Source organism: Cervus elaphus, chromosome 20, assembly GCF_910594005.1.
Source record: "Cervus elaphus chromosome 20, mCerEla1.1, whole genome shotgun sequence".
NCBI classification, from domain to species: domain Eukaryota; kingdom Metazoa; phylum Chordata; class Mammalia; order Artiodactyla; family Cervidae; genus Cervus; species Cervus elaphus.
In genome coordinates this window covers 54,124,264-54,150,148 of record NC_057834.1, presented here as the reverse complement: position 1 = coordinate 54,150,148, position 25,885 = coordinate 54,124,264, and the positions used below count along the sequence as shown (strand labels likewise).

The 25,885-nt window shown below is 37.6% G+C and overlaps 1 protein-coding gene across 7 annotated transcripts in view; it reads left to right on the top strand.

Moving 5' to 3' along the window:
* The window catches only part of LRIG2 (leucine rich repeats and immunoglobulin like domains 2), a 61,108-nt gene extending 37,697 nt beyond the window's left edge, over positions 1-23,411 (top strand). For 6 of the 7 annotated variants that reach the window (XM_043876241.1, XM_043876247.1, XM_043876243.1 and 3 more), the window contains 12 exons: positions 404-547; positions 753-896; positions 3,116-3,196; positions 3,952-4,023; positions 4,162-4,230; positions 8,677-8,840; positions 10,431-10,751; positions 11,749-12,030; positions 13,167-13,616; positions 14,183-14,332; positions 17,238-17,558; positions 19,497-23,411. In XM_043876241.1, the coding sequence (XP_043732176.1) occupies positions 404-547; positions 753-896; positions 3,116-3,196; positions 3,952-4,023; positions 4,162-4,230; positions 8,677-8,840; positions 10,431-10,751; positions 11,749-12,030; positions 13,167-13,616; positions 14,183-14,332; positions 17,238-17,558; positions 19,497-19,723 (2,425 nt within the window). In that variant the 3' untranslated portion in view covers positions 19,724-23,411. The remainder of the gene's footprint in view (positions 1-403; positions 548-752; positions 897-3,115; positions 3,197-3,951; positions 4,024-4,161; positions 4,231-8,676; positions 8,841-10,430; positions 10,752-11,748; positions 12,031-13,166; positions 13,617-14,182; positions 14,333-17,237; positions 17,559-19,496) is intronic. The other variant, XM_043876242.1, reaches the window with a different exon arrangement.
* The last annotated feature ends 2,474 nt before the right edge of the window (positions 23,412-25,885 follow it).

Sequence of the window (25,885 nt, the reverse complement as noted above, 5' to 3'; positions counted from 1 at the left end):
CTAAGATAGTAACTTTAATTCTAACAGAGTACTTCAGTTTTTATGTGAAATAAGTTAAACTATAAGCTTTGTTATCTAACCAGTGTTTTTGTTATCATTTTTCCAAACAGTTGATCTAAAGTGTTTGTATTCCCTTAATGTTTGGTAGGTGAAAATTATCAGAATTTAACTAGAACCAGGTATAGTATATCTTGTGGTGAGTTTGTTTTACAGGTACATTTTAGACAGTCTCACTACTTTCTTGCACTAAATCTAAAGTAACATATTTATGGAAAGAATTTGTTCACTTGGGTTGAGCAAAAGTGTATGGCTCTCTGTTTAAGACTTAATGAAGATTTTGGAATCTCCCATTGCAGTGCCTTGTTTGAAACATATTTCCTCCTTTCTTTCTCTAATTCTGCAGAGAACTGGAGCATAATAACCTTACAGAAGTGAACAAGGGGTGGTTGTACGGCTTGCGAATGTTACAGCAGCTCTACGTGAGCCAGAATGCTGTTGAAAGAATCAGCCCTGATGCGTGGGAGTTCTGCCAAAGACTGTCTGAACTGTGAGTGTGGGATGGCATTTCAGTGGGGGCTGAGAGACTAGAGCAGATTGAATAAGTCATTCCCATGGCTAGTAATGAGATCTAATATCCCTTTTTATTAGAAGTTTGAAAGCCCTAAATTTTTCATGTAAGTAGAGTAAGAATATGAAAGTGGAACTGAAAGAGAGTGAATTTTTTACTTGTTTACCTTATTTCCTGTTTTTAGTGATTTGTCCTATAACCAGTTGACCCGTCTGGATGAATCTGCCTTTGTGGGTCTGAGCTTACTGGAGAGACTGAATTTAGGGGACAACAGAGTCACTCACATTGCTGACGGTGTATTTAGGTTTCTTTCCAATCTACAAACACTGTAAGTACATCTGTCCTTTTTGGGGGTTTTTTTGCTGACTTTTTTTTAAAGCAGTGAAGCAAAATAACTAATGAATCTACAAATTTGTGTATGTTAATATTTTGCAGTTCTCTTCTGTGTTCTGGGGCAAGACAGTCTTGCTTATCTCTATCCCTATACATAAATTTTACTTATGTTTAGTGATTTCAGCTTGTACTTGAATTCTGAGTTAACTAACTCAGATGCTACAACAGAGCATCTCTTACTGTGGAGTAATACGCAGTTGCTAGTGTCAAGAACACACATTTTTGTACTCTTCTGACCGTCTGCTAATAGTAGTATACCAGAACTACCACTTCTCATTCAGAAGAATGCAGGATGTATTATGGGAACAGCCCTGGCAGGAGACCTGCTACTGTTATTTGCTGCATTATTTTGGACAGAAAAAACTAACATTTATTAATGATCTGATATGGGTCAAGGGCTTTCAGAGTATTAGGATATTACTGCTCTTTTCCATATTGGGGGACTGAAGTTCAGAGAGATTAAAATGATTTATTTAAAGTCATCCCTTGTAAATGTTTGGGCCAGGATTAGAACCCAGGTCTTTTTTATACTAAAGCTCGTGTGATTTTTTACTTTACTACCAGACAAACAGAATCACTTAACTTTTCCTGGGTGTTAATTTTTTATCTTTTTGTCCAGTGAAGGATGGACATAGGATTAGGTAGTTGCAAAAGGCATTTTCAACTCTGTGGTTCTGTAAGTTGAATGTTTTATCCTTATCATGGAATGTAATAGAATGAAGAGGTATTTTAATGAGATACAGTAAACTCAAACTTAGAGCATAATAAAGTAAGAGTAATTAGTAGAATTTGTAGATTGTTAAGGTTCTTGAATAGGGGACTCTTTGGTCATCAGGTTTAGTTGATAAATGGACTTAGAAAAGAGGCAGGTTCCGAAGTTTGGGACCTAACCATCAGTGACAAAGCATGATGATTTTGTGAAGGTGTCTATGGGTGCACAAGTGTGTGTTTGATTTTTTTTTTTAACTTAATGAAATAGTCCTCCTTTAGAGTTGACCTTGAAAAATTAAAAGTGATTATTTTTTTCTACATTATCAGAGGTTAAATTAGATCAGTGCAATCTCAGGAATTTATTTCTTTAGGAATTTATATTAGAAGCAGCTGTAGCCTTTTGGCAGTGCATGGGATGGCAGACAGGTTCTTTCAGTACAGCACTGATTATTACTTTTAGTATTAAAGCTTAGGCAAGTAATTGCAGCAGTAATAACTAACTTTACAAAGATAGTTAAGGCAGAATTAGGAACAGATGTGAAATATTCTGGCTTTGGATCAGTGCTCTTGCCAGAGTAGATACACTTGTTACTCACTTTGGTGAGTGAGTTCTGCGGAGGAGTGCGGAGTCCTGCAGAGTTGAGCCATCAGTTGTTTATTCTTTGGTAAAATAAGGTGATCTTTTGTAGTTTTCACTTCAAGTAGAGACATAGCTAAATGGGAAGAGTGATCTATGTCCTTACTGTTATTCACATAACTTTACATATGTCTTACAAAGCAAAAAGCTTTGTGCTTTGTTCTGAGATGACTTGAGGAACAAAAGTGACTAAATATCTTTAACTGGTATTTCTTCTATGAGGACAAGGTGCAGTGCAGTTGCATGTCCTCTGAGAATGGAAGAATGAATTTTTAAAAGACCCTTATTTTTTCTTTTAAAGAAAGCAGAGTGATCACTCTAGCACATGGGTATATCATTGTTACTTCCCAGGGGTCCTGTTTAATTGCTGTTGAGCTGTGAAGCTCTCTAATGACATTAGTTTTTGTCAGGTTTGAGGTCTCAGGGGAAGGTGTGGGTCACCCCAAATCCCATCAGTCTGAAATCAGATTGGTAAGCCATACGCCTTGCATCTTGAATTCCTCCTGCTTTTTGTAGGTCCTTGACTAATTTCTAATATGCTCACACAGTTACAGGCTATTAACTAGGAAGATTAATACTCTTAGCGGGTTGCTTAATGTATTTATCAAGGTTGGCTTAATTCTTAGCTTATGAGAATTAGTGCTTACATGCTTATCTCAGTATTCTTTAAGAGGAGGAATTGAGTGTTTATCATAAATAACCTTTAATATAAGAGTCAAAATTAGCATTGCTATGTCAGGATGATGCCTGATGGTATGATGGTCATGCTGACTAAAATAACCTGTCTATCCTTGACATTTTTGTAGAAACTTAAGAAACAATGAAATTTCATGGGCCATAGAAGATGCTAGTGAAGCGTTTGCTGGACTCACAAGTCTCACTAAATTGTATGTATTTTTCACATTTATGTATGTTTGCAAAGGTCAAGAATCAGTTGTAATTGGATTGTATCTATTTGCTATGACTAGAAAGTCAGCCTTCTCACTCATCCACTAAAGGAAGAAACTTTGTTGTTTATTAACGTTTTTTGTGTTTTGGTTTGTTTTTCTCTTTCTCTCTCTTTTTGTGTGTGTATGTGTGTGGTGGGGCACTTTCTCTGAAAGAGCATTCCTAAGGTCACTTAAAGAGAAGCTATTTAACTGAACTAAAATTTCAGTTTAAGTAAAAGAAATGCACTGAAACCACAGTTGAACCAGTGATCTTTTTAATCATGTGAGATTTATGAGTAATTTAACTAGCAAAAGAGAATTCTCTCAAGTGAGATTTTAGATCTCCCATTAAGAATGTCTCCAAGGCTTCACACTTGCCTGAATTTCTTTGACTGAATGATCTTTTGCTGAGAAGGGAGAAACTGGGAATATGATCCAGTTTATTATTGAAAACCACAAGTGTTATCTGTGGTCAGATAGTTGTTTACAGGTACCTCATTGAGCACCAACATGTTAATAGATGCCTTTATTCTGTATTTTGCATTGGTTGATAATAAAGATTCACAACTTTCTTAAAAATGCATGTTAAGCTTATTTTCACTTTTTATAGGTAAATGTTTATTTTTTGTTTATTTTTTTTGTAAATGTTTATTTTAATGAACTTAATTTTGTTTAGTGGAGAGCTTTATTAGAAAGGTTTGTTTGTATTTCAGAATCTTACAAGGAAATCAGATTAAGTCAGTTACAAAGAAAGCATTCATTGGTCTTGAGTCCCTTGAGCATCTGTGAGTATTTATCATTCATTTTGATTAGTATATAAATAATCTTTGCTATTAGCAGAGGTTTTCATGACCATTTAAAGTGTTTATATAACTTAACTGTAGAAATGGTGACTGGGAATGTTTCATTTCTCTTCATTTCAGAGATTTGAACAACAATGCTATAATGTCTATCCAAGAAAATGCTTTTTCCCAGACTCGCTTGAAAGAACTGTAAGTACCTTAAGTCTTTCTTGTCACTAATTAGATAGTTATCCATGCTTGTTGTATACGTGTGATGAATGTGACCCAGATATTTCGCAAAGCACACAATTCAGGCAGGAAAAAAGAAAGTGTTAACATTTAGTTACTTTGGTGGTTGGATGTAATTTAAAAATAACTCAACATTGAAAAGCCCAGAGTGTGTGGCTCCAAGACCTTCTATTTCTTTTCCTATGCTGCTGATGCTTATAGTTAAAAGAGACCTTAGCACTACTCCTTATGCTTTATGTTTATCCTTCTGTTCCTTTTTATTCCTTTCTTCCTTTTTGGACTATTGGAGACATGTGTTCCCTTGGGGTGGGTTACAGTTAAGATATTACATAATTTTTTGGAGGTGATCTAGCACTTTGATTTTAATGGTCAGAGAGGATGCCTATAGTCTGTTCAAATGGCTAAAATGTTCCAAAACTACTGAATAGTTATGATATCAAAATACATGCCATTTTAACCATTTTTTGTTCATGATTTTTAAAAAATTATTCTTATTTCCTAGGGGAGGATTTCCCAGGGGAAGAGTGGTTAGTTGGGCACTGCTATTAATTTTAAGCTCTGTTGATTTGAATATTTAGCCACTGGTGAGAATCAATGGGGTATATCAACTTATTTTGCTTTTTCAGAAGGCTACTCAAAGGGAGGTCTGTGGACCAGAATGGATTCATGATGAGATCAGGCCAGAAATTCAGAACACACGGTTTTAGAAACTTTTAAGAACAATTTGACATTACTATGACACTTTTGTTGAATTTTATAAAAGTATTGATCAAAACAGATTGAGAATTTAAAAAACTGGTCCTTCTCCGCATATAGTTTGTGATACACTGGAAGTATGTGAGTTCAAACTGTCTAGGTTTAGATTCTTGTTCCATTCTTAATTACTATGTATTTAGCCCAAGACCCAGTTTCCCTTCTCAAAATGGGAATAGCACTGTCCTCAGGGTTATGTGAGGATAAAATGAGATAATTTGTTTGTCCGAGAAATATTGTCATTTGCTATGTAGGATACTGTTCTAAATGCTAAAAATGCAGCAGTGAACAAGACAAGGCCTCTGTCCTCACAGCATGTTGCAGTGAATTCTAAAGGGAAAATAAATTGTGAACAAGTGGGCGTATGATATCTCATCAGGTAATGTTCTGAAGAAAAAACTGGGTCAAAGGTGTACAGAGTGACAGGGATTGTTATTTGAAATAGTGAGGGAAGGCTATTCTAAAGGTAACAGCCTTAGAGCCAGGCCCTTAGCGAGATGAAGTGGCAAGCCATTTTATACTGGGTGAGGGGCAGTCTAGGCACAGGGAAGAGCAGGTGAAAAGACCCAGAGGTAGAAACTTGCTTTTTGTGCTTGAAGAATGGCAGACACACTAGTGTGGCTGGAAGACAAGAGCAAGGGGAAAAGTGGTAGGAAAGGAGGGCAGAGAGTTAAGCTGACGGGATCATGTAGGGCCTAATAGGCCATGAATAGTTAGGATTTCACAACCCGCCTTGTGTCGTCAACACCTCCCCCCCCCCCCAACCACCAAATACTTTTTTTTTTACAATATCATTTTTTTTTAAAAATTTTATATTGTAGTGGTTTTTGCCATACGTTGACATGAATCAGCCATGGATTTACCACCAAATGCTTTAGAAAGCTTTTGAGAAGATGTTTCACACAGAGCCTGGCACACAGTAAGAGATGAATAACTAAGATAACAGCAAAAGTTAAAATATGAAGTTCATTTTTTGTTACTTTCCGCCAGATTTTTAAAGTGGCTTTTTTTTTTTGTTTTTGGTCTCTTGACATATTTTGAGTTATTTCTCTTAAGGCTCACTTGAACTTGAAAAGGCACAACTTACTGCATAACAGTATATCAGTATTACCATTTTTTGGTTGTGATAATCTGAAGGCCAGCAAGAAAGTTTTAATTCTAAAGAGAACTCTGTTTTAAATATAATTTATATAGTAGGTGAAAGCAAATACTGTAGTTTCATTCCTCAGAGAGTCATTTGGTGATTTTGTGAGTTGGTTTGAATAGGCTGCTAATGCAGGAATTCTAATACAGATTTTTTTTACTGAGAAGTTTTAGTTGCTCTTTAGTTGCTCTTAAATTTAAGTCGTGTTTATGATACTGAATTTGATGTCACCATTTATTAAAATATCTCTTGATACTTTTTTGTATCCTTCACAGTGCTTTGCAAAAATCCTGAGGGGGAGATGGGAGAGTCAAATGTAAATTAAAAATTGCTTTGCATTAAAGTTATATAATCATGGTAGAGAATTCGATAATTAAACCAAGGGAGAGAAAGACCCCGAATCCTCAGTATTCAGAAGACAACCACTGTTAGTATTTGGTGTATATCTCTCCATATACTTGTGGAGAGAACACAGGGTGTACTCCACTGGTGAGACAGGGTTCATTAGCTTGTGAAGAGTGGAAAGAAGGAGAAGTGGAAGTGAAGTGAACTAATGTGGACTCTGGTATCTGTGGCCAGGCACTGTGCTAAATGCTTTATTCAAAACAATCTTTGAGGTAGGCATGCTCAATCCCAGTTTCCAGAAAAAGAAATTGAGATTTTGGAGGCATTCAGTATCTTGCCTAAGGTAAGTAGTGAAATTAGGATATGAGTCCAGGTCTCAGGAGCCAACTTACATTATACCTGAGAAAGCATAAATCAGACCATATTATTCCTCTGTTCCTAACTTTCTGGTGTATTCTAGCACATGTAGGAAAAGAACAACTCAGGTTCTTTCCTAAGTTTATAAAGCACTTGCCCCGTCTGGTCCTTCTTGCCCAGTTCTTGGAGCTCATTCCCATCCTTGTCCCTTCACTTTCTTTGCTCTGGTGTCAGTGGCCCACTTTCTTTTCCTGGAGCTTTTCCTCGTAGATGCTTTTCCTAAGCATTGGCCTCAAGGTGTTTGTGCAGTTTCCTCCATTTGTGACACTCTTACCCCAGATCACATGATTTGCTTTCTTGATTCTTTCAGGTCTTTGCCCAAATGCCATCTCTTAAAGAAATCTTTCCCTGACTGCTTTACCTAAACTGGTAGCTGCTGTCTCTAAAGTGGTAGCTGCTTTCCTTCTGTCTCTGCCCAGCTTTGTTTTTCCTTGATAGGATTTAACTTTGTAACTCTACTTTGCATTTGTTTGTTTATTGCTTGAGTCTAAATATACAAGCTTTGTGAGGGCGATAGTGCCACAGCCTAGAACAGTGCCTGGCATATAGAGTCTCAGATATTTCTCTATGAATGAATGCATATAGCATAAGAATTCTTAAATGCAGAAGGTAGTCTTTGGCCTGCTTACTTAAAATTGCCCTTGATAAAATATGACTTTTGGGGTACCCTTAAAGACTGTTTGAAACTTCTTTGGAATCAGATCTTAGATATTTTTATACCAAACTGTAAAACTACTTGAGGATTTTAAAGATGCATACAAAGCAGGTTATAATATTGTCAAAATCACTTGCTTTCCATAGTTCCAAGGGGATGGGACATTAAAGGGTGATGAAAAGAAAACACTGACTTTTCCAATGTATTTTATAGGCCTATTTTGACCACAAACCATTTTTCAGTGGTTCTTAGTTTAAGTTGCAGTACATGTTGCCACAGGGCTGAAATGTTTTTAATCTTGATGAAATAATTTGAGAATAATTATACCCTCTCCACAATAAAGTTGTCTCTTTGTTCTAATATATATAGTAAGCGCTTCCCCAAATTTCTTTGGGAAAATTTTTAAACCTCAAAAATTTAAAGGAAGGCATAGTGAATATCCATGTTGTTTACATGGATTCATCAATTCTGAACTGTTTGCTAAATTTGTTACATATTTTTCTCTCTCCCTCCTTCCTTCCTTTTCCCTCCCTTTCTCTCCATCCCTCTCCCTCTTTCCACACACACTCATATACATATACATACTATTACTTTGCTTAACCAGTTGAAAGTAAGCTACAGACGTCATGACATTTTACTCCTAAAATATCTCAGCATGTATTTCCTATGCAAGGCTATTTTCTTGCATAACCACAATACTATTATCACACCTAGTGAAATTAACATTGATAAAATAATATCTAATACGCAGTCGATACTTAGATTTCCCCAGTGTCCAAAAAAATGTCCTTTGTAGATATATTTTCTTAATGAAGTATCTCACTTTAGATTTGATTGTAATGACTCTTTAGTTTCGTTTACACTAAAAATAAATCCCTTACCCTTATCCCCCAACATCTTTTGTTAGTGTCTTTCATCATGCTGTCATATTTTAGGAAACAAGGTTGACCGCTTGAATTTGTTTTCTTATGGTTCGAGTCAGGTTAGGCATTTTTTTGGCAAAAAAAGTGAATAGATATGCAGTGAGCTTTTAATGCTGGAGAAACTTGGAATGAAAAATAAAGAGCAGTTATTTTCCTCTTTATTTCTACAGGATTCTGAACACAAACAGTTTGCTCTGTGACTGCCATTTGAAATGGTTGCTTCAGTGGCTGGTTGATAATAACTTCCAACATTCTGTGAATGTAAGCTGTGCACACCCTGAGTGGCTTGCAGGGCAAAGCATCCTGAATGTGGATCTGAAAGATTTTGTCTGTGGTTTGTATTTTTGTTTTAAATTTTGTATCTTATTCCTTACTGTCTTAACAGAATTAAAAAAATTTAAAGTAGAATGCTTTCCCACTGGCCTGTTTCCATTTCTTTACTTTTTTCTGTAATATTATAATTGTAGCTTAAATTTTGTGTTCTTTGACTTAATATAACTTAGGCAGTCTTTTTTTCTCTGTGTATTCTTAAACAATCATTTAAAATAATGTCAGTATAATAGCATGTTTATGAATGTAAGCCTTTTCTTTTTAGGGGGTTGTTAGCCTTAGAATAAATATCTAGTAAGATTCCTGCATCAAAAAGTATGAGTTTGTTTGTTCATGAATTCATTCAAAAGTATGATTTTGTATTTAGTGGATCTTGAAAAAGTGCTCCCAGGCGTTTTCAGATAGATAGCACTAGTTTATGTGGTCACCAGCAATGTATGGATGTACCACTTTCATTTGGTTTCTACTTTTAATACATTTTCTTAAGACAAAAGCAGCAAGATTTGGCAGTTTTTTGAAGGGGAAGAGGGGACATAGACAAATTGTCATAGACGAATTGTCTTAATTCTAATGCTTAATCGTCATTTCAAGTATACACCTGTATTCTCATTTTGGAGATTTTTCTTTTACACTTACATTTCCTTTAAAGTAGTTAATTCTTAGCTTTTACACAATGGAACTTTTAGATCAGTCTGTCTGTGTTGCTAGTAGCATTTGGATACCTGTATATTGCCAGATCACTTAAAAATGCTTAGGACATTTAGAAGTTCAGGTGCATAAAATACTTTACTTGTTTTTACAAATTTAAAATTTGTAAAATTTGTGAATTTGTAAAACAGATTTTAAGGAAGAAAGCAAAGAACCTAGTTACATTGCCATGAATGCCCTTCTGACTTTACTTAGTGTTAAAGGTAAACATACGCTATATATGACACAGTGAAATGTTACTGAGTAAAGACATTTCATTAAAAATTCATATACCTGCTTCTCTGAATCAATTCAATAATATATTATTATTTATTAATCTATAGTTTTTTAGCCAGTCCTAAGCCAGTCTTCAGTTGGATTTTTGACATATTTGAAATTTTTCACTGTTTTAGTTGAAAGTTATGCCAAAGTACTTTGAGATAGTATGTTTTATTAATAGAATATCTATTTTTATATGTTATATATACACAAACACATACATATTCATAGATACAAAGGGTAATAGAATTAAAGCTTGTTTTAAAATTCTAATTTAAGTTTTTGCTTTTGCCAGTAACTGGTAATACTTAAGATAGTGCATTTTAAGTGTAAGTGACAGTAAGGGAGGGTAGAAAGAGTACTAAGCCCTGAAGTTTGAAAACCTGGGTTCCAGTCCAGGCTGAGCTGCTGACTTACATAACTTAGAGCAAGTCATTGACCCTTCTGGATGTCATTTTCCTCATGTTGAAATAAAGGAATTGGGTTCTGGTTCTGTAGGCCCTTTCAACCTTATCATGACATTTTGTCAACAGAACATGCAGTTTTACATTATTTGCTTTAAAATTGAATCTGTAGAAGCAAAAATAAATAAGTGACTTGGCTCCTGCCCTGTGTTTTTTCCTCTTAGATGATTTGCTCAAGCCACAGATAAGAACTCATCCTGAAACGACAGTTGCTCTGAGAGGCGTGAATGTGACTCTGACATGCACTGCAGTGAGCAGCAGTGATTCACCCATGTCTGCTCTGTGGCGCAAAGACAGTGAAGCCTTGTATGATGCTGATATTGAGAATTTTGTTCGTTATCAGCAACAGGCTGGAGAAGCTCTGGAATATACTAGTGTCCTACATCTTTTCAATGTGAATTTCACAGATGAAGGAAAATATCAGTGTATTATTACTAATCACTTTGGTTCTAACTATTCTCATAAAGCCAAACTGACTGTGAATGGTAAGAAATTATGCTCCCTGCTGGTTTTATAGTTAGAAGGATTTTTCATGTTTAATTTTTGAATTTTGACCAAGAATATTACATTAAACCTGACACTGGCTCAGGGTCCTTACTGTTTTTGTCTTTAAGGTTATGATAGTATACAGGCGGGATTGTTAATTTACCCACTTACTGTCCCTAATTAGTCTTTGACTGAGGGGTAAAGGTGAATTCCATGGTTTCAGGAGATGAACTATTCTCTTTTGTGTTTTTGAAAAAAAAATTTATTTTTAATTCTCCATTTTCTTTCTAGGACTGTAATTCTCTTCTAAAAACTATAAAATTTATTCCTGACACTTGTCACAGGGCCGTCTAATAGTGGAGTATCGAGAACATTTGGGGGCCATTGATCATTATTGTCTAAGTGTAGTCAATGAAACCATTTTTGAAAATAATGCTCTTTTTCATTGTGTCTGATAAACAACAGCTTGATTGGTCTATTGCCTATTAGATTGAATAACTACAGCACTTCAGGCTTTGTGCAACCAAAAGATGTACATGTGTCTTGCTTCCGGGCTGTTTTATGAGCTGTTTGAAGGCATAAATTTTTTTTATCATGCATCTCTTAAGTAAGGAATAGTAAATATTAAGTGCTAAAATATGGGTTCAGAAAAGTTTATGGCCTCAGCTTTTTCTGCCCCTGTCAAGGAGATCAGGTAGATTTGTCATGCATTCTGGAAGAGTTAGTCATCACTGTACTTCATGCTCTGAGACTCTTAGAGAAAAGATGGCCTCTGAAGTTGTATTTACTATCAATGCAGAGAGCATGTCTTCTCAAAGAAATGGAGCAACACAACAGTTGGTATTTTGCCTAATAGATTCTCGTGTGTGTGTGTGTGTGTGTGTGTGTATGTATATATATTTTTCCCCACCCACTATCTCCTGTGTGTGTGTGTGTGTGTGTGTGTATATATATTTTTCCCCACCCACTATCTTTTGGTGATCTTTTTTGGAACAGAGATGCCATCTTTTCTGAAAACTCCAATGGATCTAACTATTCGCACTGGTGCCATGGCCAGATTAGAATGTGCTGCGGAGGGGCACCCCGCACCTCAGATTTCCTGGCAGAAAGATGGTGGTACTGACTTTCCTGCGGCTCGAGAGAGACGCATGCATGTCATGCCTGAGGATGATGTCTTCTTCATTGCAAATGTGAAAATAGAAGACATGGGAATCTATAGCTGCATGGCACAGAATATAGCAGGCGGTCTCTCAGCAAATGCCTCACTCATCGTGTTAGGTATGTTTACTGCTTCGTGGATCCATCCTTTTGTGTGAGTCCTTTTATTGTGGATCAGCTCTTCGTCTTAATGGCAAGAAAAATCTCAAGTTAGATTTCAGTTGGGATCCTTATATCTTTGTTTCATTGTTCTGCCAATTTATACAGGTATGTGTCAAGCTTGGATATTAGTGGAACAGTTAACTGGAATCTGGGGAAATTTTGAGGGCAGAATTGGAGATTTTTATCCCATGAATTGAAAATTCAAATCCCTTTGTCCTGTTACGTTTCTCTCTGTCAGCTTTCTACTTCATGTATATGTTTTTTCTACCATTCATAGTGAATTTTCATCATACTGCTTCAGAGAACTTGAGATAATTTAACTTTTCCCCCTTCATTAAAAAAAAAAAAAAATTGTAGAAGACGAAAAGACCTGTGTTCTGGTTAGATTTCCTGTTTTCCTTCCAGTGTGCTCCTGTTAATCTTGTGCTCTGATAAAATATCTTTTCCCTGTAGATTTCCCCTGATAAGCCAGTTTTTTTCCCCCTTATTATAACATTTGTCTTTGTGGGACTCAAATCAAGGCAAATTCTCTTTGCTTCCAGATGTTAGGGTTTTTAAAAATGTGTTGGTTTGTTTAACTACTTGTGTAACCAGGAAAATAAATTTATTGTTTAAAAATTTTAAGGTATGCAGAAAATTTGAAAAAAGGAGCGAAAGTCACTCAAACCCTGTTTAGATTTTGGCATATTCTGGACTTTTTAAAAATACTCATCTTCATGAGGTTATGTATACCTACTTTTTTCCACTTAATATTGTATCATAGGGTTACATTGTCATTAAGTCTTCATGAAATATGTGACTGTACTTTAAGTTACTCATTTTTCTGCTAGATTTTTTCATCTTTAAAAATCACAGTTAATTTTGTAATAAACATTTTTATATATGAATCTTGACTTCTTTGCCTAGGATCACTTGCTCTAGGTAGAATTCTTGAGAGGAGATTTAGATTTTTTCAGACTTTTGCTTTTCTGAAAAACTTCTAATCCTCCCATGAGCTAATGAAAGTGCTTATTTCATCATAACCTCATTAGTCTAATTCAGGAGAATCTTAAGGATAAAATTGCCTGATATTTTTTAATGCATCTTTCTGTTAGAGACACCCTCATTTGTTAGACCGCTGGAGGACAAGACAGTAACCCGAGGTGAAACTGCAGTACTGCAGTGCATAGCGGGAGGGAGCCCCGCCCCCCGCCTCAACTGGACCAAAGATGACGGGCCTTTGCTGGTGACAGAACGACACTTCTTTGCTGCAGCCAACCAGCTTCTTATCATCGTAGATGCTGGGCTAGATGATGCTGGGAAATACACCTGCATTATGTCAAACACTCTTGGGACAGAACGTGGTCACATTTACCTAAATGTGATTTCATCCCCCAATTGTGACTCTTCCCAGAGTAGCATTGGACATGAAGATGATGGTTGGACCACAGTTGGCATTGTGATCATTGTTGTGGTCTGCTGTGTAGTGGGTACCTCTTTGATCTGGGTCATTGTTATTTACCACATGAGAAGGAAAAACGAAGACTATAGCATCACGAACACAGGTAAGTGGTATCCGGTTGACCACTGTGGCTTGTGTCTGAGTCAGAATGTAGTAAAGAGTTTTGATACTTTATGTGTGATAGAGGAATAGTTTTTCTGTTAAAATGTCCTACTTCCTTGATGTGATGGAACCTCTCTAGTGAATAATTTTAAGAATTTCTAGACAGTTCCCCCGGGCTTTGCTCTTATAAACAGTCGCAGTGCACCTTCTTTCTTTAATTCCTAAGACTCATTTCTCTTGTAATTTTCCTGTGGGAAAGAGTGGAGTCCTTATGACAGAGGTCAGTCTTTCACACCTCTCACTCACCCTGAAACCCTGTGAGAGAGGAGGTACAATACAGCCAGATAGATTGCGAAAGTGCATCTATGGATTTCAGACTTTAGGTTTTGTTTCTTTTGCTAATACTTTTAAAATGAAGCTTGGGGGAGAATTCTAATGAGAAATAATTTTCAGAGAAAATTCTAAGAGCTCTTGAGTTCCTGGGTACATACATTTGCAAAATAATCTTCTGAGTGTTGGCTTAAATTACCTAACTTTATTTGAGAGTTACAGATGTCTCTTTTACAGAGGAACTCAATCTGCCTGCAGACATTCCCAGCTACTTATCTTCCCAAGGAACACTGTCTGAACCACAGGAAGGCTACAGCAACTCTGAGGCAGGCAGTCATCAGCAACTTATGCCTCCTGCCAATGGGTATTTACACAAAGGCACTGATGGTAATGACCCTTCATTGTCTGTGTTTATTGTTTCAGCCTACCTGGTTGGGTTTAGTTTTCAGTGGATAGTCTTCCCCACTAACTTGAAGCAGTATTTTAAAATAAGATACACAATGAAAACATTTGGATCCATGCAAAATAGGATGAAAATTGACTAGAGTCTTAACAGAGGAGAAAATCATTTGACAGAAAGGAGGAACACATTCTTTTTTTTTTTTTTTTTTTCAAAAAGACAAAAATAGTTAACATTTATTGAATGATGTTTACTATGTGTCAGAAACCATTTAAATATTTTTACATGTGCAAACTCAGTCCCCATGGCAATCTATGTATTCAGTACCAGTATAATCACTACTGCACCGATTAAAAGACTGAGATACAGAGAAATTAAGACATTTATACAAGACTACACTTAGTGATCATTTAGAGGGGGAAGAAATTCAAACCTAGGAAATCTATTTCTACAACCCATATCATTAGCTAATCTACTACATGACAAATATAAATTACAACCATGGCTGATTCATATCAATGTATGACAAAACCCACTGGAAAAAAAAAACAAACATATATATATATATATAAATTACAAGCAAAGAGAAAGTGACACATACACAGTAATTATTTCCTTATGTGTGTGCTAAGTCACATCCAACTCTTTGTGACCCAAAGGACTGTAGCCCGCCAGGCTCCTCTGTCCATGGGATTTTCCAGGCAAGAATACTGGAGTGGGTTGCCATTTCCTACTCCAGAGGAACACATTCTTAAACAAGGGATTGGCGAACACAGCAAAGGCTTTCAAACCAAAGTATTGTTATGGGAGAGAGATGTTCTAGAAACTTCTTTGAGGTGTCTTTTATCCTTTTCAGGCATGAGCACCCTTCAGACCATGTCCAGGAAGTTTGTTCTGTCTGCTGATAGGTAGACATTCATTCAAGTTTAAAGGGCATTGATTATTCTCAGTATATATTGGAGAGCATCAGAGAGATAACATAGTTAAGATATAAAATAATTAAGTTCTAATAATTAAGAACCTAACTTCTCAACAGCAGTTTTTTCCACTCCACCCTTCCCATGGGGAGTGACAGGCACAGGGAGGAGAGTTAAGGGATAGAATTGGGTTTGGCTGTCAGTTCTTCTTTCCAGCCATGTGGTCATGAAGAAGCTATTTAAAATCTGAGCTTTAATTTCTTCATTTTAAAATAAAGCAACAAAATTTTATAAAGCATTTCTCTGAAGATTCTCAAAGATTCTTTGAATGAATCTGTGTAGTACTTCAAGTACTAATCAAATGGAAGGTCTGTTTCATTTCTACAGAGATTTTTTTTTTAGACTGGGTGTTACTAGAACTTCTATGTAAAGCGACAAATTGGATTTTCTTTTGACTTTCCATGGAAAGGAGGGTATTTCTAGCTTTTTTTTTGGCTGCACTCAGCAGTGTGTAGGATCTTAGTTCCGCGACCAGGGATTGAACCGGGGGCCATGGCAGTGAAAACAGCAAATTGTAACCACTGCACTGACAGGCAAGTCCTTCTGGCTGTTTAAAGAATGCTTAAAAGCCTCTACTCTTTGCATTTTGTAGAAAATAACACTACTTTCTGGGTTAAACTTAATTACTTCCAGTTCTTTTCCAGTTCTAACAATTCTGTTGCTTGATCATGAATAAGTAACTCACTCTCTAGTTCTCACTTTCCTCTCTTTTTTTTCAAACACATAATGGTCCAGGGAGCTCGTTATTAAACTTTTACTTCTCCCAAACACACACTTGTCAGGCAGGACCCTTGACCGTCAAACTTTCTCTAGGAGTCCTTTTAGCAATTAGTGTTGCTTAACTGCTTGACTCATGAAAGTCACAGGGGCTTTTGTGAAGTGAAGTCATCCTAGCTGCTTCTCTGCTTTAGTTTGCTTAAGCCAAACATGTGTCTTTTTTTTTTTTTTTTTTAATGTTCAAGCAGTACATTTTATTTGCTTGACCCCATATACACTTTTCAGAGGCTTTTGGGACCATTTATTAAGTGAGGCGAATTAGACGAAGACTAGTATCTTAAGGGGTTGAAAACTAGTGGCCCTCTGTCGTATCTTGAATCTGATGCACAGATTTTTTTTGTTTGTTTGTCTGAAAAATTATTTTTGAGCACATGTGTAAAACTTGAAAGAGTTTGCATTAAAAACCCAGGTCTTCGACTTCTCTCGAAAAATCGGAATTGCTGACACACAGAACTGAATTTGTCTGGTGTCGGTGAACCCAATTCTGCTGCCCCTTAGAAAACCTCAGGTGAGTTTGCAGCTTAGCTAATTTACATTTACCTGGGCTGCAGGTGCTTGAGCTCTGGCTCTCACTTTAAGTAAGTATTAGTCGCTCAGTCGTGCCCGACTCTTTGAGACCCCATGGACTGCAGCCCACCACGCTCTTCTCTCCATGAGATTTTCCAGGCAAGGATACTGGAGTGGGTTGCCGTTTCCTTCTCCAGGCAAACATGTGTCTTGTAGCACAGTGCCAACCTTATCTTGGCCCTCTTGATTTTAGCATGACTTTATTCAGGCTGGACAAGGATAATTTAATGTACTATTCAAGAGCCTACGTGCTGAAGTCAGAGAACCAGAGTTTAAGTTTCAGCTTTCCACTGGGCAATATGTCTTCGGGCAGGTTACCCAACCCCTCTGTGTTGTAGTTATTCCTTGTGTAATATAGCGATAATAGTTAGTCCTTACCTCATAAGCATATTACAAGGATTAAATAAGTTGATTCACAGAAAGACCTTGAAACTTCATCACGTTTATAATGTAAGTTTTGACAAATGCCAGCTGTGATGACAATGAAGACAACTGTTAGCCAAAACTAATGATTGGCAAGACTGAGTCCTTAACTGAAGGAGGTTTGGTTTCTTTCCCATGTTGTCATTAGGTGGCACTGGCACCCGAGTTATCTGCTCAGATTGCTATGACAATGCTAACATCTACTCCCGGACCCGAGAATACTGTCCGTACACCTATATTACTGAAGAGGATGTTCTGGATCAGACACTGTCCAGCCTCATGGTTCAGATGCCCAAAGAGACTTACTTGGCACATCCTCCCCAAGATGCCACTACCCTGGAGAGCCTGGTGTCGTCAGCAGATAGAGAGAGATCTGCCTTTCCCACCAACCATGAGCGGATAAATGAGAAGAAACTTTCCTCCACACAGATGAGCAGTGGTAAAGGGCACAGTGTTTTTTGTTATTTTGGTTGGTTTTCACTTTCACCTACTTGATTTTTCCTTCTATCATGTCCGTAGCACTCTCCTTTGACAGAAACAAAAAAATTGGTATATTGTAATAATTAGCTACTGTTAACTTTTATAAACTAGAGCCAGAGATTTTTATGGAAAAAAGTCTGAAGTTGTAGGATGAAAGCTGTTTTTGTGGGAGTAGCAAGGTCTTAAGATTCAGGAAAAGTTACAGAAAAAGTTTCTATTAAAAAAGTTGCACATAGGCAGTACTTTTTTCTTCCATGTTTATTTAAATAATGGAGACCTGAAATACCAAGGATACAATAATTTGGGCATAATTAGGTGAATATTTGCACTTCTGTGACTTAAAAATATTTTATTTGGTTGCTGTTCTATTAGGTAAAGTTGAATGTCAGTTTGACTTGGCAGGTGTTTGCTTTCAATTGTATTGTGCAGATGAGGAAGAGGAACACATGTTGTGTTGTGTGATGGGGCATTTGAAACAACCCAGTCAGTAAAGCAAATCAAAACAAAGCAAAATGAAACTTTCTAGACCATGAAGGGCACTCCTGAGTATGTCTTCTTATCCATCCAGGCTCTTCATCAGCTCTCACCCTCTCGTCAGCCTGGAATAGAAGAGTGCTGGAAGTAGGGTGGGGCTACCACTGCAGGTTTCCAGTGGAAGACGTTGTGCAGTGGTGCCTCCAGGGATGGTTCTGGCTGGAATAAATGGAACAGCAAGGACTTTTGCTCTGTGCTCTGTTGTTTTCTTAACTAAGTTTTCTAAAGAGGGTGCATACAGGTCAGAGAAAAATATCCTGTTATTAAAGTTAGTCTCGTCTTTAAAGTTCTGTGTCCGTGAAAGAAAGGCATCAACACTAAATCCATTTCCCCATGTCTTAGAAGAGCTGTACACACACAAAATATTAAGTAGAACTAAAAATGCAGTGTATTTTTCCCCACCTTTGGGGTTATCTGTATTGTTAATCTGGTCTGTAAGTGAGGAACTCAGCAAATGAGAGTGCTTCGGTACGCTGCTTGTTCCTTACCGAGGGTGCTATAGCGTCTTGCTACTCAAAGCATCAGCATTACCTAGGAGCTTGTTAGAAATGCAGAGCATGTGAACCAGAGTCTGTATTTTTTTTTTTTTTTTCAGAGTCTGTATTTTAACACAGTCTCCAGGTTATTTTATGCGTATTAAAGTTTGAGAAACCCTGCTCTAGCTTATTTTGCACATGGTCTTATTTTTATTTCTGAGTGTTTGTTTCTAGAATGTTGGGCTAGCCTTTTCCAAAATGCAGCCCCATCAAGTTAATAATATAACTTTCAGTCAATGTTCTCTGGGGAAAGAGCTCACCACTGCAGTAAATAATAATGAGAAATGCATATTTTTTAAACCAAAGTACAGATAATCTGATTTAAAACACCAGCTTTTGGTTATTATTTTGTTTTTAGAATTACTGGCATGCTAGAAGCTGAAGGGGAATGGTTGTTTATTTTTAAAATTTTTTAAAGATAGCTATTTGTTGTTTAACGATATACTGACTGCTTAATCCATGTTTTTTTCCTATGTATTATGCAACTTTCATTACTATTTGGATACTAATTCTCTTTTAGTCTGTTTGCATGTGTATAAAGAGTTTTAAGCTTTCATTTTTATAGTAGCAGAAACACCAATAATAGGTGAAAGTAGATCACACATAGCACAATTTCGGTAATTAATTGGTGAGGTTGTTGGTTAGAACTGTTTGAAAGACCATAGTTCCAGTTTTTGTTTTCTTTTCTTATTTTGCTCGTTAAAAGAAAAGTGGCAAGTATAAATTTGATCTTAATGTCCTTATTTAGGAATATTGGGCATCTTTATTTCTTTGAAGACTTGGTAGAAGAAAATTAAGTCTTAGAAAGTTTAAACTTCCATTCACCACTGGTAATTATTACTGTCTTTCATTCTCAGAAACCTTGCAGCGGCCTCTGTGGAACATAAGCAGAGAACCAGGTATGCCTCATCCTCCTTTTCCCCAGCAGTCAGTCCTTGAGTCATCACAACTCCATCAAAACGAGGGCCTAGCAGAGAGTGATCCAGACTGTTCCACTTCCCCCATACCCTGTCACAGGTTACACGATCACACTTTTGATTTTAGTAGGACTCGGAACATTCAAGATGGCAGTGAGGGCACATGAAACTCACTCTAGGATGAAATTTCAGCAGACTCAGATTAGTTGATTTTGTATTTACTACCTCAGAGTTCAGAAGAAACCCCAGAGTCAGCATTTGCTTTACTCACGTCTACAATTCTATCTGACCACACCAAGGTAGGCCGGGCATTCGTTTGGCTTATACTTGATGAAGAAAGGGTAACGGCTGACCGAAATGGGTACATCTAATAGAAAATGTGCAACCCGGGCAGAGGAAGATAAAGGACAAAGTGCTTTGTGATGGTTCTGCCGGGATGTGCCCAGGTGTGCGTGGCCTCTTAGGAAGAGTCTTCTTGCTGCTTAAACACCTTGGATTGTCTCAACCTACAGAATGACCCTGAATAAACAACGCCATTTTGTTTTGCCTTCCAAGGAAGAGAAATAACTTTGGAGGCCCCTGGAAGTGTGCCTGGGATTCTGCAGTGATTTTAAACGTATAGTTGAGAGTGGGGCTTTGATATTCAAGGTCGTCGACAGGAATCCCAGACTTGACCAGTTGTTACCAGGTCAAGGGTTTTGTATTCTTGTGACTCTCTCTCTTTTTTGGTTCAGGGGTCTCATTGTAAATATATGTGCATTTATAAATAATTTTTGTATTCATTGATCATATGTGTTGCAATGTAAATATTTTTGATATGCTAAAATTATATATATAATATCCAGTTATAATATTGACAACAGCTTCTCAGACCACAGATTTTGTACAACTTGGTTTAGTGAATCCAAAGATTTTGTTTCGAGTTTTGAATACATACTTGTTAAGAAGTATAATAAGTATAGAAGCACGGTACCTAGTGATTGCGTGCACACAAACACAATCTTGGTGTAATTAACCACTTTCTTGATACCTAAAGATTCATACATCTAATCATTTGTCATCTGTTTACAAGTGCCAGGTAATATAATCTTTCTAGCATAAAAAGACTTTCAAAAGACTAGTAGTCTTGTTATTGCCATATACACATAGATAAAGGAAAACTTGTTTTGGGAATATCTTCTTTCAGCAAAGTACTTTGTTGATGAGGAAACCAAAGATTGGTTTTTTTTCTCTGTGTGTGTGTGTGTGTGTGTGTGTTTTAAACAGTTTAATATCTCTTTTGCCAATGCACAGTATATCTTAAGGGAATACTGCTTTGGGGAGGAACATGCAGAAACTCATAAAACTTCAGCATGGTCCTTGTTTTGTACAAGTGATTATTTAAGCCAAAATGTTTTCTTGAATTTCTGATAGCAGAAGGCTTTATGTTAACAAAAGACTTAGTGCTGTAATAAAGTGTAATGAACTAAAGCTCTTCTTTCTTTCTGCTTTCAGAAAGAAAGGCTGTCGGATTCTGTCCTCTGAGTTTAGTGAGGAGTAGTTATGTACTAGATGAATTCAGTCACTTAAAATATCAGTTTTTAAGTCATTGTACATTTCAAGGGTTTTAAACTTTACGTAATTTCTCAGCTCTTTGCCAAGAAGTTTGGCTGAATTTCATACTAGTTTTCAATCCTGTTTTTGTCCCCTAGGCAGTAGCACTTTCTAGCTGTTTTATACCACCACATCTTTCTTTTTTTTTTCCTTTTTAAATAGCCTCATTCATTTTCATTTTGAACTTAAGTACCACTATTTTCTTCTCCTTTCAATTTTGGATCCCTCTTCTTACTTACTAGGTTGTATTAATAGTGTAGCTTGTACTGGGCTGACTTATAATCAAGAAACCTGATTTAGTTTTAGCTCTGCTGCTTACAAGTTGTATAATCAAGGGCAAGTCTCTTTACTTCTCAGCCTGACTTTTTCATTTGTGAAACGATGTTTTACTAGATGCTCTAAAGCCCTTTCCAGCTGTAATGTTCTATGAATCTGTGGTCCCTCCAGGAATCAAGGAGGATTATCTACTCTAATAAAAAGCTGCTTTCATGAAATATTTGTTAGAGTAGAACAGGAGTGATGCTGCTTACTCTGACTTGAGCCAGATTTATTTCCTCTATAGCAGGAGTAATGCTATAAGAACCTTTCATGAGGAGAAAATACCTTCAGCTTCTAAAACAGTATCAGTAAACGTGAAGAATCTTGACTAGATTGAGAACCACCCTTGGTGTGTTACAGCACACCAGAGTATCTGAATCTGTTGAGAGGTATGCCACTGCTAATTTGTGACCAGTTTATGACTCACCTTTCTAATGTATTCAAGGTCATTCTTCTAATTATAGTACTCTGACGCACATTCTGATGGACTTTCTTCAGTGAGAAAGGTGGAGTTAGAGCAAGGCTGCAATGAGCATCAGCCGTTACATGTGAAAGGACAAAACCAGTGCTCCAGAAAACTTCTCCTTTAGCAGTGGGCCCTCTACTGCCCCTGGTGTCAGGCTGCTCTGTGTAGCCAGGTTCTCTGTCGTGTCAGCTGGCTGAGATGTCCTCCCAGATATTGCTAGCTTTCCTAAATAAAAACACTCGCCTAAAAAACTAGTCAGGAATTTGGCTAAATGGGGATAGTCTACCCCTGGTCTTAAAAATAGTAAATTTAATAAATTCTAATCTTAGGAGGTGGAATTCCTGAAATTTTTCATTACTGCGTGTTTTTGACCAAGCAGATGCTCTGCTATAAACAGGATTAGTGGCTCATCATTGTTTCCTCCCAGCCATGTAATGTCTGCCTGCCACCGATTTAATCAGAAATGTTGTAAGAGCAAGGCAAACAAATGCCGAGAGAAATACTCTGTCCCCCACCCAGTTACCACTTCATAACAGTAGGGATGCATACATTCTCTTCATTTGTTTGTGCCCCTCTGAGACTGATTCTGTAAGCCTACCTTGAAGAGGAAATAATGTTTTTCTTGTACTTCAAGCTTCTCTGCCACAGAATCTACAAGTGGACCCTGTTGGCTTTCTGTCATTCAGCCTCTGATGTGCTTTCCCTAGATGCAGGTGAATCTGTAGAACAGGAAGTACCAGAAACCCAGCCCAAAGTGCTGTCCCCTCTAATGTGCCATCTTATAATGCTTTAAATGTGTATACTTCTGTAAGGTAAATGTCATGTTTAAAAACAGTTACCTTCATGTTGCCCATTGGGAGGTTGTAAAAGAAACATTAAGATGTTAAGCAACTTAAGAATCTTACCCATTTTCCTAAGAAGAGGGAGAGATAAAGTCTTTAGTTATGTAGAGGGTTCTCATAGGGAACAAGGATTAGATGAACTCTTTTTATTCCATTGGACAGGGGTCATATCAGTGGGACAGAAGTTACAGGGAAATAGAGTTTATACACTTGCCAATAATTCTATATATCCTAACACTCAAATTAGATTTGTCTGACAATAGGAATAATCAGCCTTTGATGGGAGAAGTATGCACAGAAGCTAAGTAATCATCTATTAAGAGCATTGGAGAAATTTCTGTATTGAAATGGAATATGGACAAGATGACTTAAACCCTCTTGCAGTTTTATCATTGGAATTCTCCAGAAGCAGTCAGACAGTCTAAAATCTTTGTCCTTCAGAATCCTTTGTATACAGTAAGTTTACTGTATAATTTTTAAAAATTTATTTTTAACGAAAAGATTATGTTCTTTGGTTGACAAAAGGAGCCTGTTCTGTGTTAATAATGGCAAACCTGAAACTGGGCTTATTCATTTGAGGAAATCTATAATGTTCCTAAGCCAAATGGCGTTACCATAATAAAAAAATGTTACAGCTTATAACCCCTTTACTCTTTGATTTTTATTCCTGTTTCTTTTTTTTTTTTAATTCCCCACCCCCCCACCATTTCTGTATCAGTGGGACTCCATGGGAATGGGACTGGGATTGTGGTGGTGTTTTGTACCCAGTGTTTTACCCAGGTGTGTTGTGGCCTCTTCTAATCGTGTTCATAGCCGCAGAAATGCCAAAGGAGTGGTGAATTAACAGAGGTAAATTGGCTGTCATTTTATGCTACATCTTCCATTTCTTAGTTTGCTTCTGATGCAAATTATAGAAGTAATTGTGAAGCAATTGGACCTCAAGAAAGTTGAGTTAAGATTGCTAGGCAACCTGTTAGTAACGTTTCATTTTTCCATTACGTGGTCTCTTTCCTAGTTCAGTTTTGGCAGATGTTTTTCCCTCTTGCTTCTAACCTAAAACTTTTTTGTTTGGAGTACAGTCTAAGTCAACATCAGTTAACCTTAATTTTCTTCCTTCTTCCTCTTTCTTTCCTTTCTCCTTCCTTCCTTCCTTCCTTTCCTCAGTTCCTCTCTTTCACAACTGCTTGGTTTGTTGACAAAAGTAACATGTTCTGAATTGAGATATGTTACAAACTTCTCTTAACAACACCTGAAAGCCCATGAATCACCTGGAGATTTTGTGGGTAGTGAGGGACGTGTGTGTGTGTGTGTGTGTGTGTGTGTGTGTGTGTGTACATGTGCATGTGTGAGGAGTAATACTTAGTGAGGGACGTGTGTGTGTGTGTGTGTGTACCTGTGCATGTGTGAGGAGTAATACTTGGACCTGCTCCCTCAAGGCCCATGAATCACCTGGAGATTTTGTGGGTAGTGAGGGACGTGTGTGTGTGTGTGTGTGTGTGTGTGTGTGTGTGTGTACATGTGCATGTGTGAGGAGTAATACTTAGTGAGGGACGTGTGTGTGTGTGTGTGTGTGTGTACCTGTGCATGTGTGAGGAGTAATACTTGGACCTGCTCCCTCAAGGCCCATGAATCACCTGGAGATTTTGTGGGTAGTGGGGGACGTGTGTGTGTGTGTGTGTGTGTGTGTGTGTGTGTGTGTGTGTGTACATGTGCATGTGTGAGGAGTAATACTTAGTGAGGGACGTGTGTGTGTGTGTGTGTACATGTGCATGTGTGAGGAGTAATACTTAGTGAGGGACGTGTGTGTGTGTGTGTGTGTACCTGTGCATGTGTGAGGAGTAATACTTGGACCTGCTCCCTCAAGGTTGTATGTTGAGTGTTTCTTAGCAGTTCTAATAATCTCTACCAACAGGTGGGGTGAAGGTAAAGAAACAGCTTGATTTGAACCTGTTTTCAAATGTAAGGAGTGAAGTGATCTTTTGTCATTTCTAATCAGCAGGTGGTCAAGTGCTCTTTGGATATCTCTTGGCTACTTAAAGTTGCCTCTTGATCCATCGAGAGACTACTTCTCCCTCTCCTTTCCCTTTCTCCCTTTTTACCTGTCAGAGGATGTCAGTCTGAGCTGTCGTGGTACTCGATGTATGTAAAGAGAATTATAAGCCAAGTTGTCGTTCAGTGTTGCCCTTCCTAGTATCTATTTATATTTTCTCACACATGAGAATGTATATTTTATAAAGCATGTGTTTGTCTACTTGTTTGTCTACTGTAATGTCTTCAATAAAGCTAAAATACATGATGATGTTCTGGTCTTTTCTTGCCTAAAGGACAGGAATGAAATGGTGCATTTTAAAGTTTGTGGTCCTTTTGAGACGGTCTCCAAATAGCTGTACAAGTTAAAACGGGGAAGGGCTGCTCTCTAGTTCCTGCCGTGTGTAGCCGTCGCACACAGCCTCCAGCCTGCCTTGGGTGCACGCAGCCTGCCCTGTGAGCTGCCCCAGGCGGGCACTGCGCGTTCTCTTCCTCCCTTATGCTGCCCACTGTGGTGCTGTATGCCTGGTGGATGGAAAGAAACGCATCTGACAGTTTGTTAGAAAGTAAGAGTGCTGGACTTCCCTGGAGGCTCAGTGGTAACAAATCTGCCTGCCAATGTGGGAGACTTTAGTTGGATCCCTAGTCCAGGGAGATCCCACATGCTGCAGAGCAGTTAAGCTCATGTGCTACAGCTTCTGAGCCCGAGCTCCAGAGCCTGAGAGCTGCAGCTACTGAGCCTGTGTGCCTGGAGGCCGTGCTCCACAGCAAGAGGAGCCATGGCAATGAGAAGCCTGCACAGTGCAATTAGAGAGGAGCCCCCGCTCTCTCTAGAAGCTGGTGTAGAGCAATGAAGATCCAGTACAACTGAAATAAATAAGAGTGCTTTCTGCATCAAGAATTTGAAGACTGTGTTTTCTATCTGGTAAATCTTTAATAAGATACTTGAAGAATGTCAATATTCTGGTCATCCTCCTTGCTGTATGGTTTTAGGGGCTATTTCCTTTGAGTTTGTCAACTCTTTGAAGGCCAAGCTCATAATACTGATCCCATCGTCACCTCTGCTGCTGTTTATTCTTTGA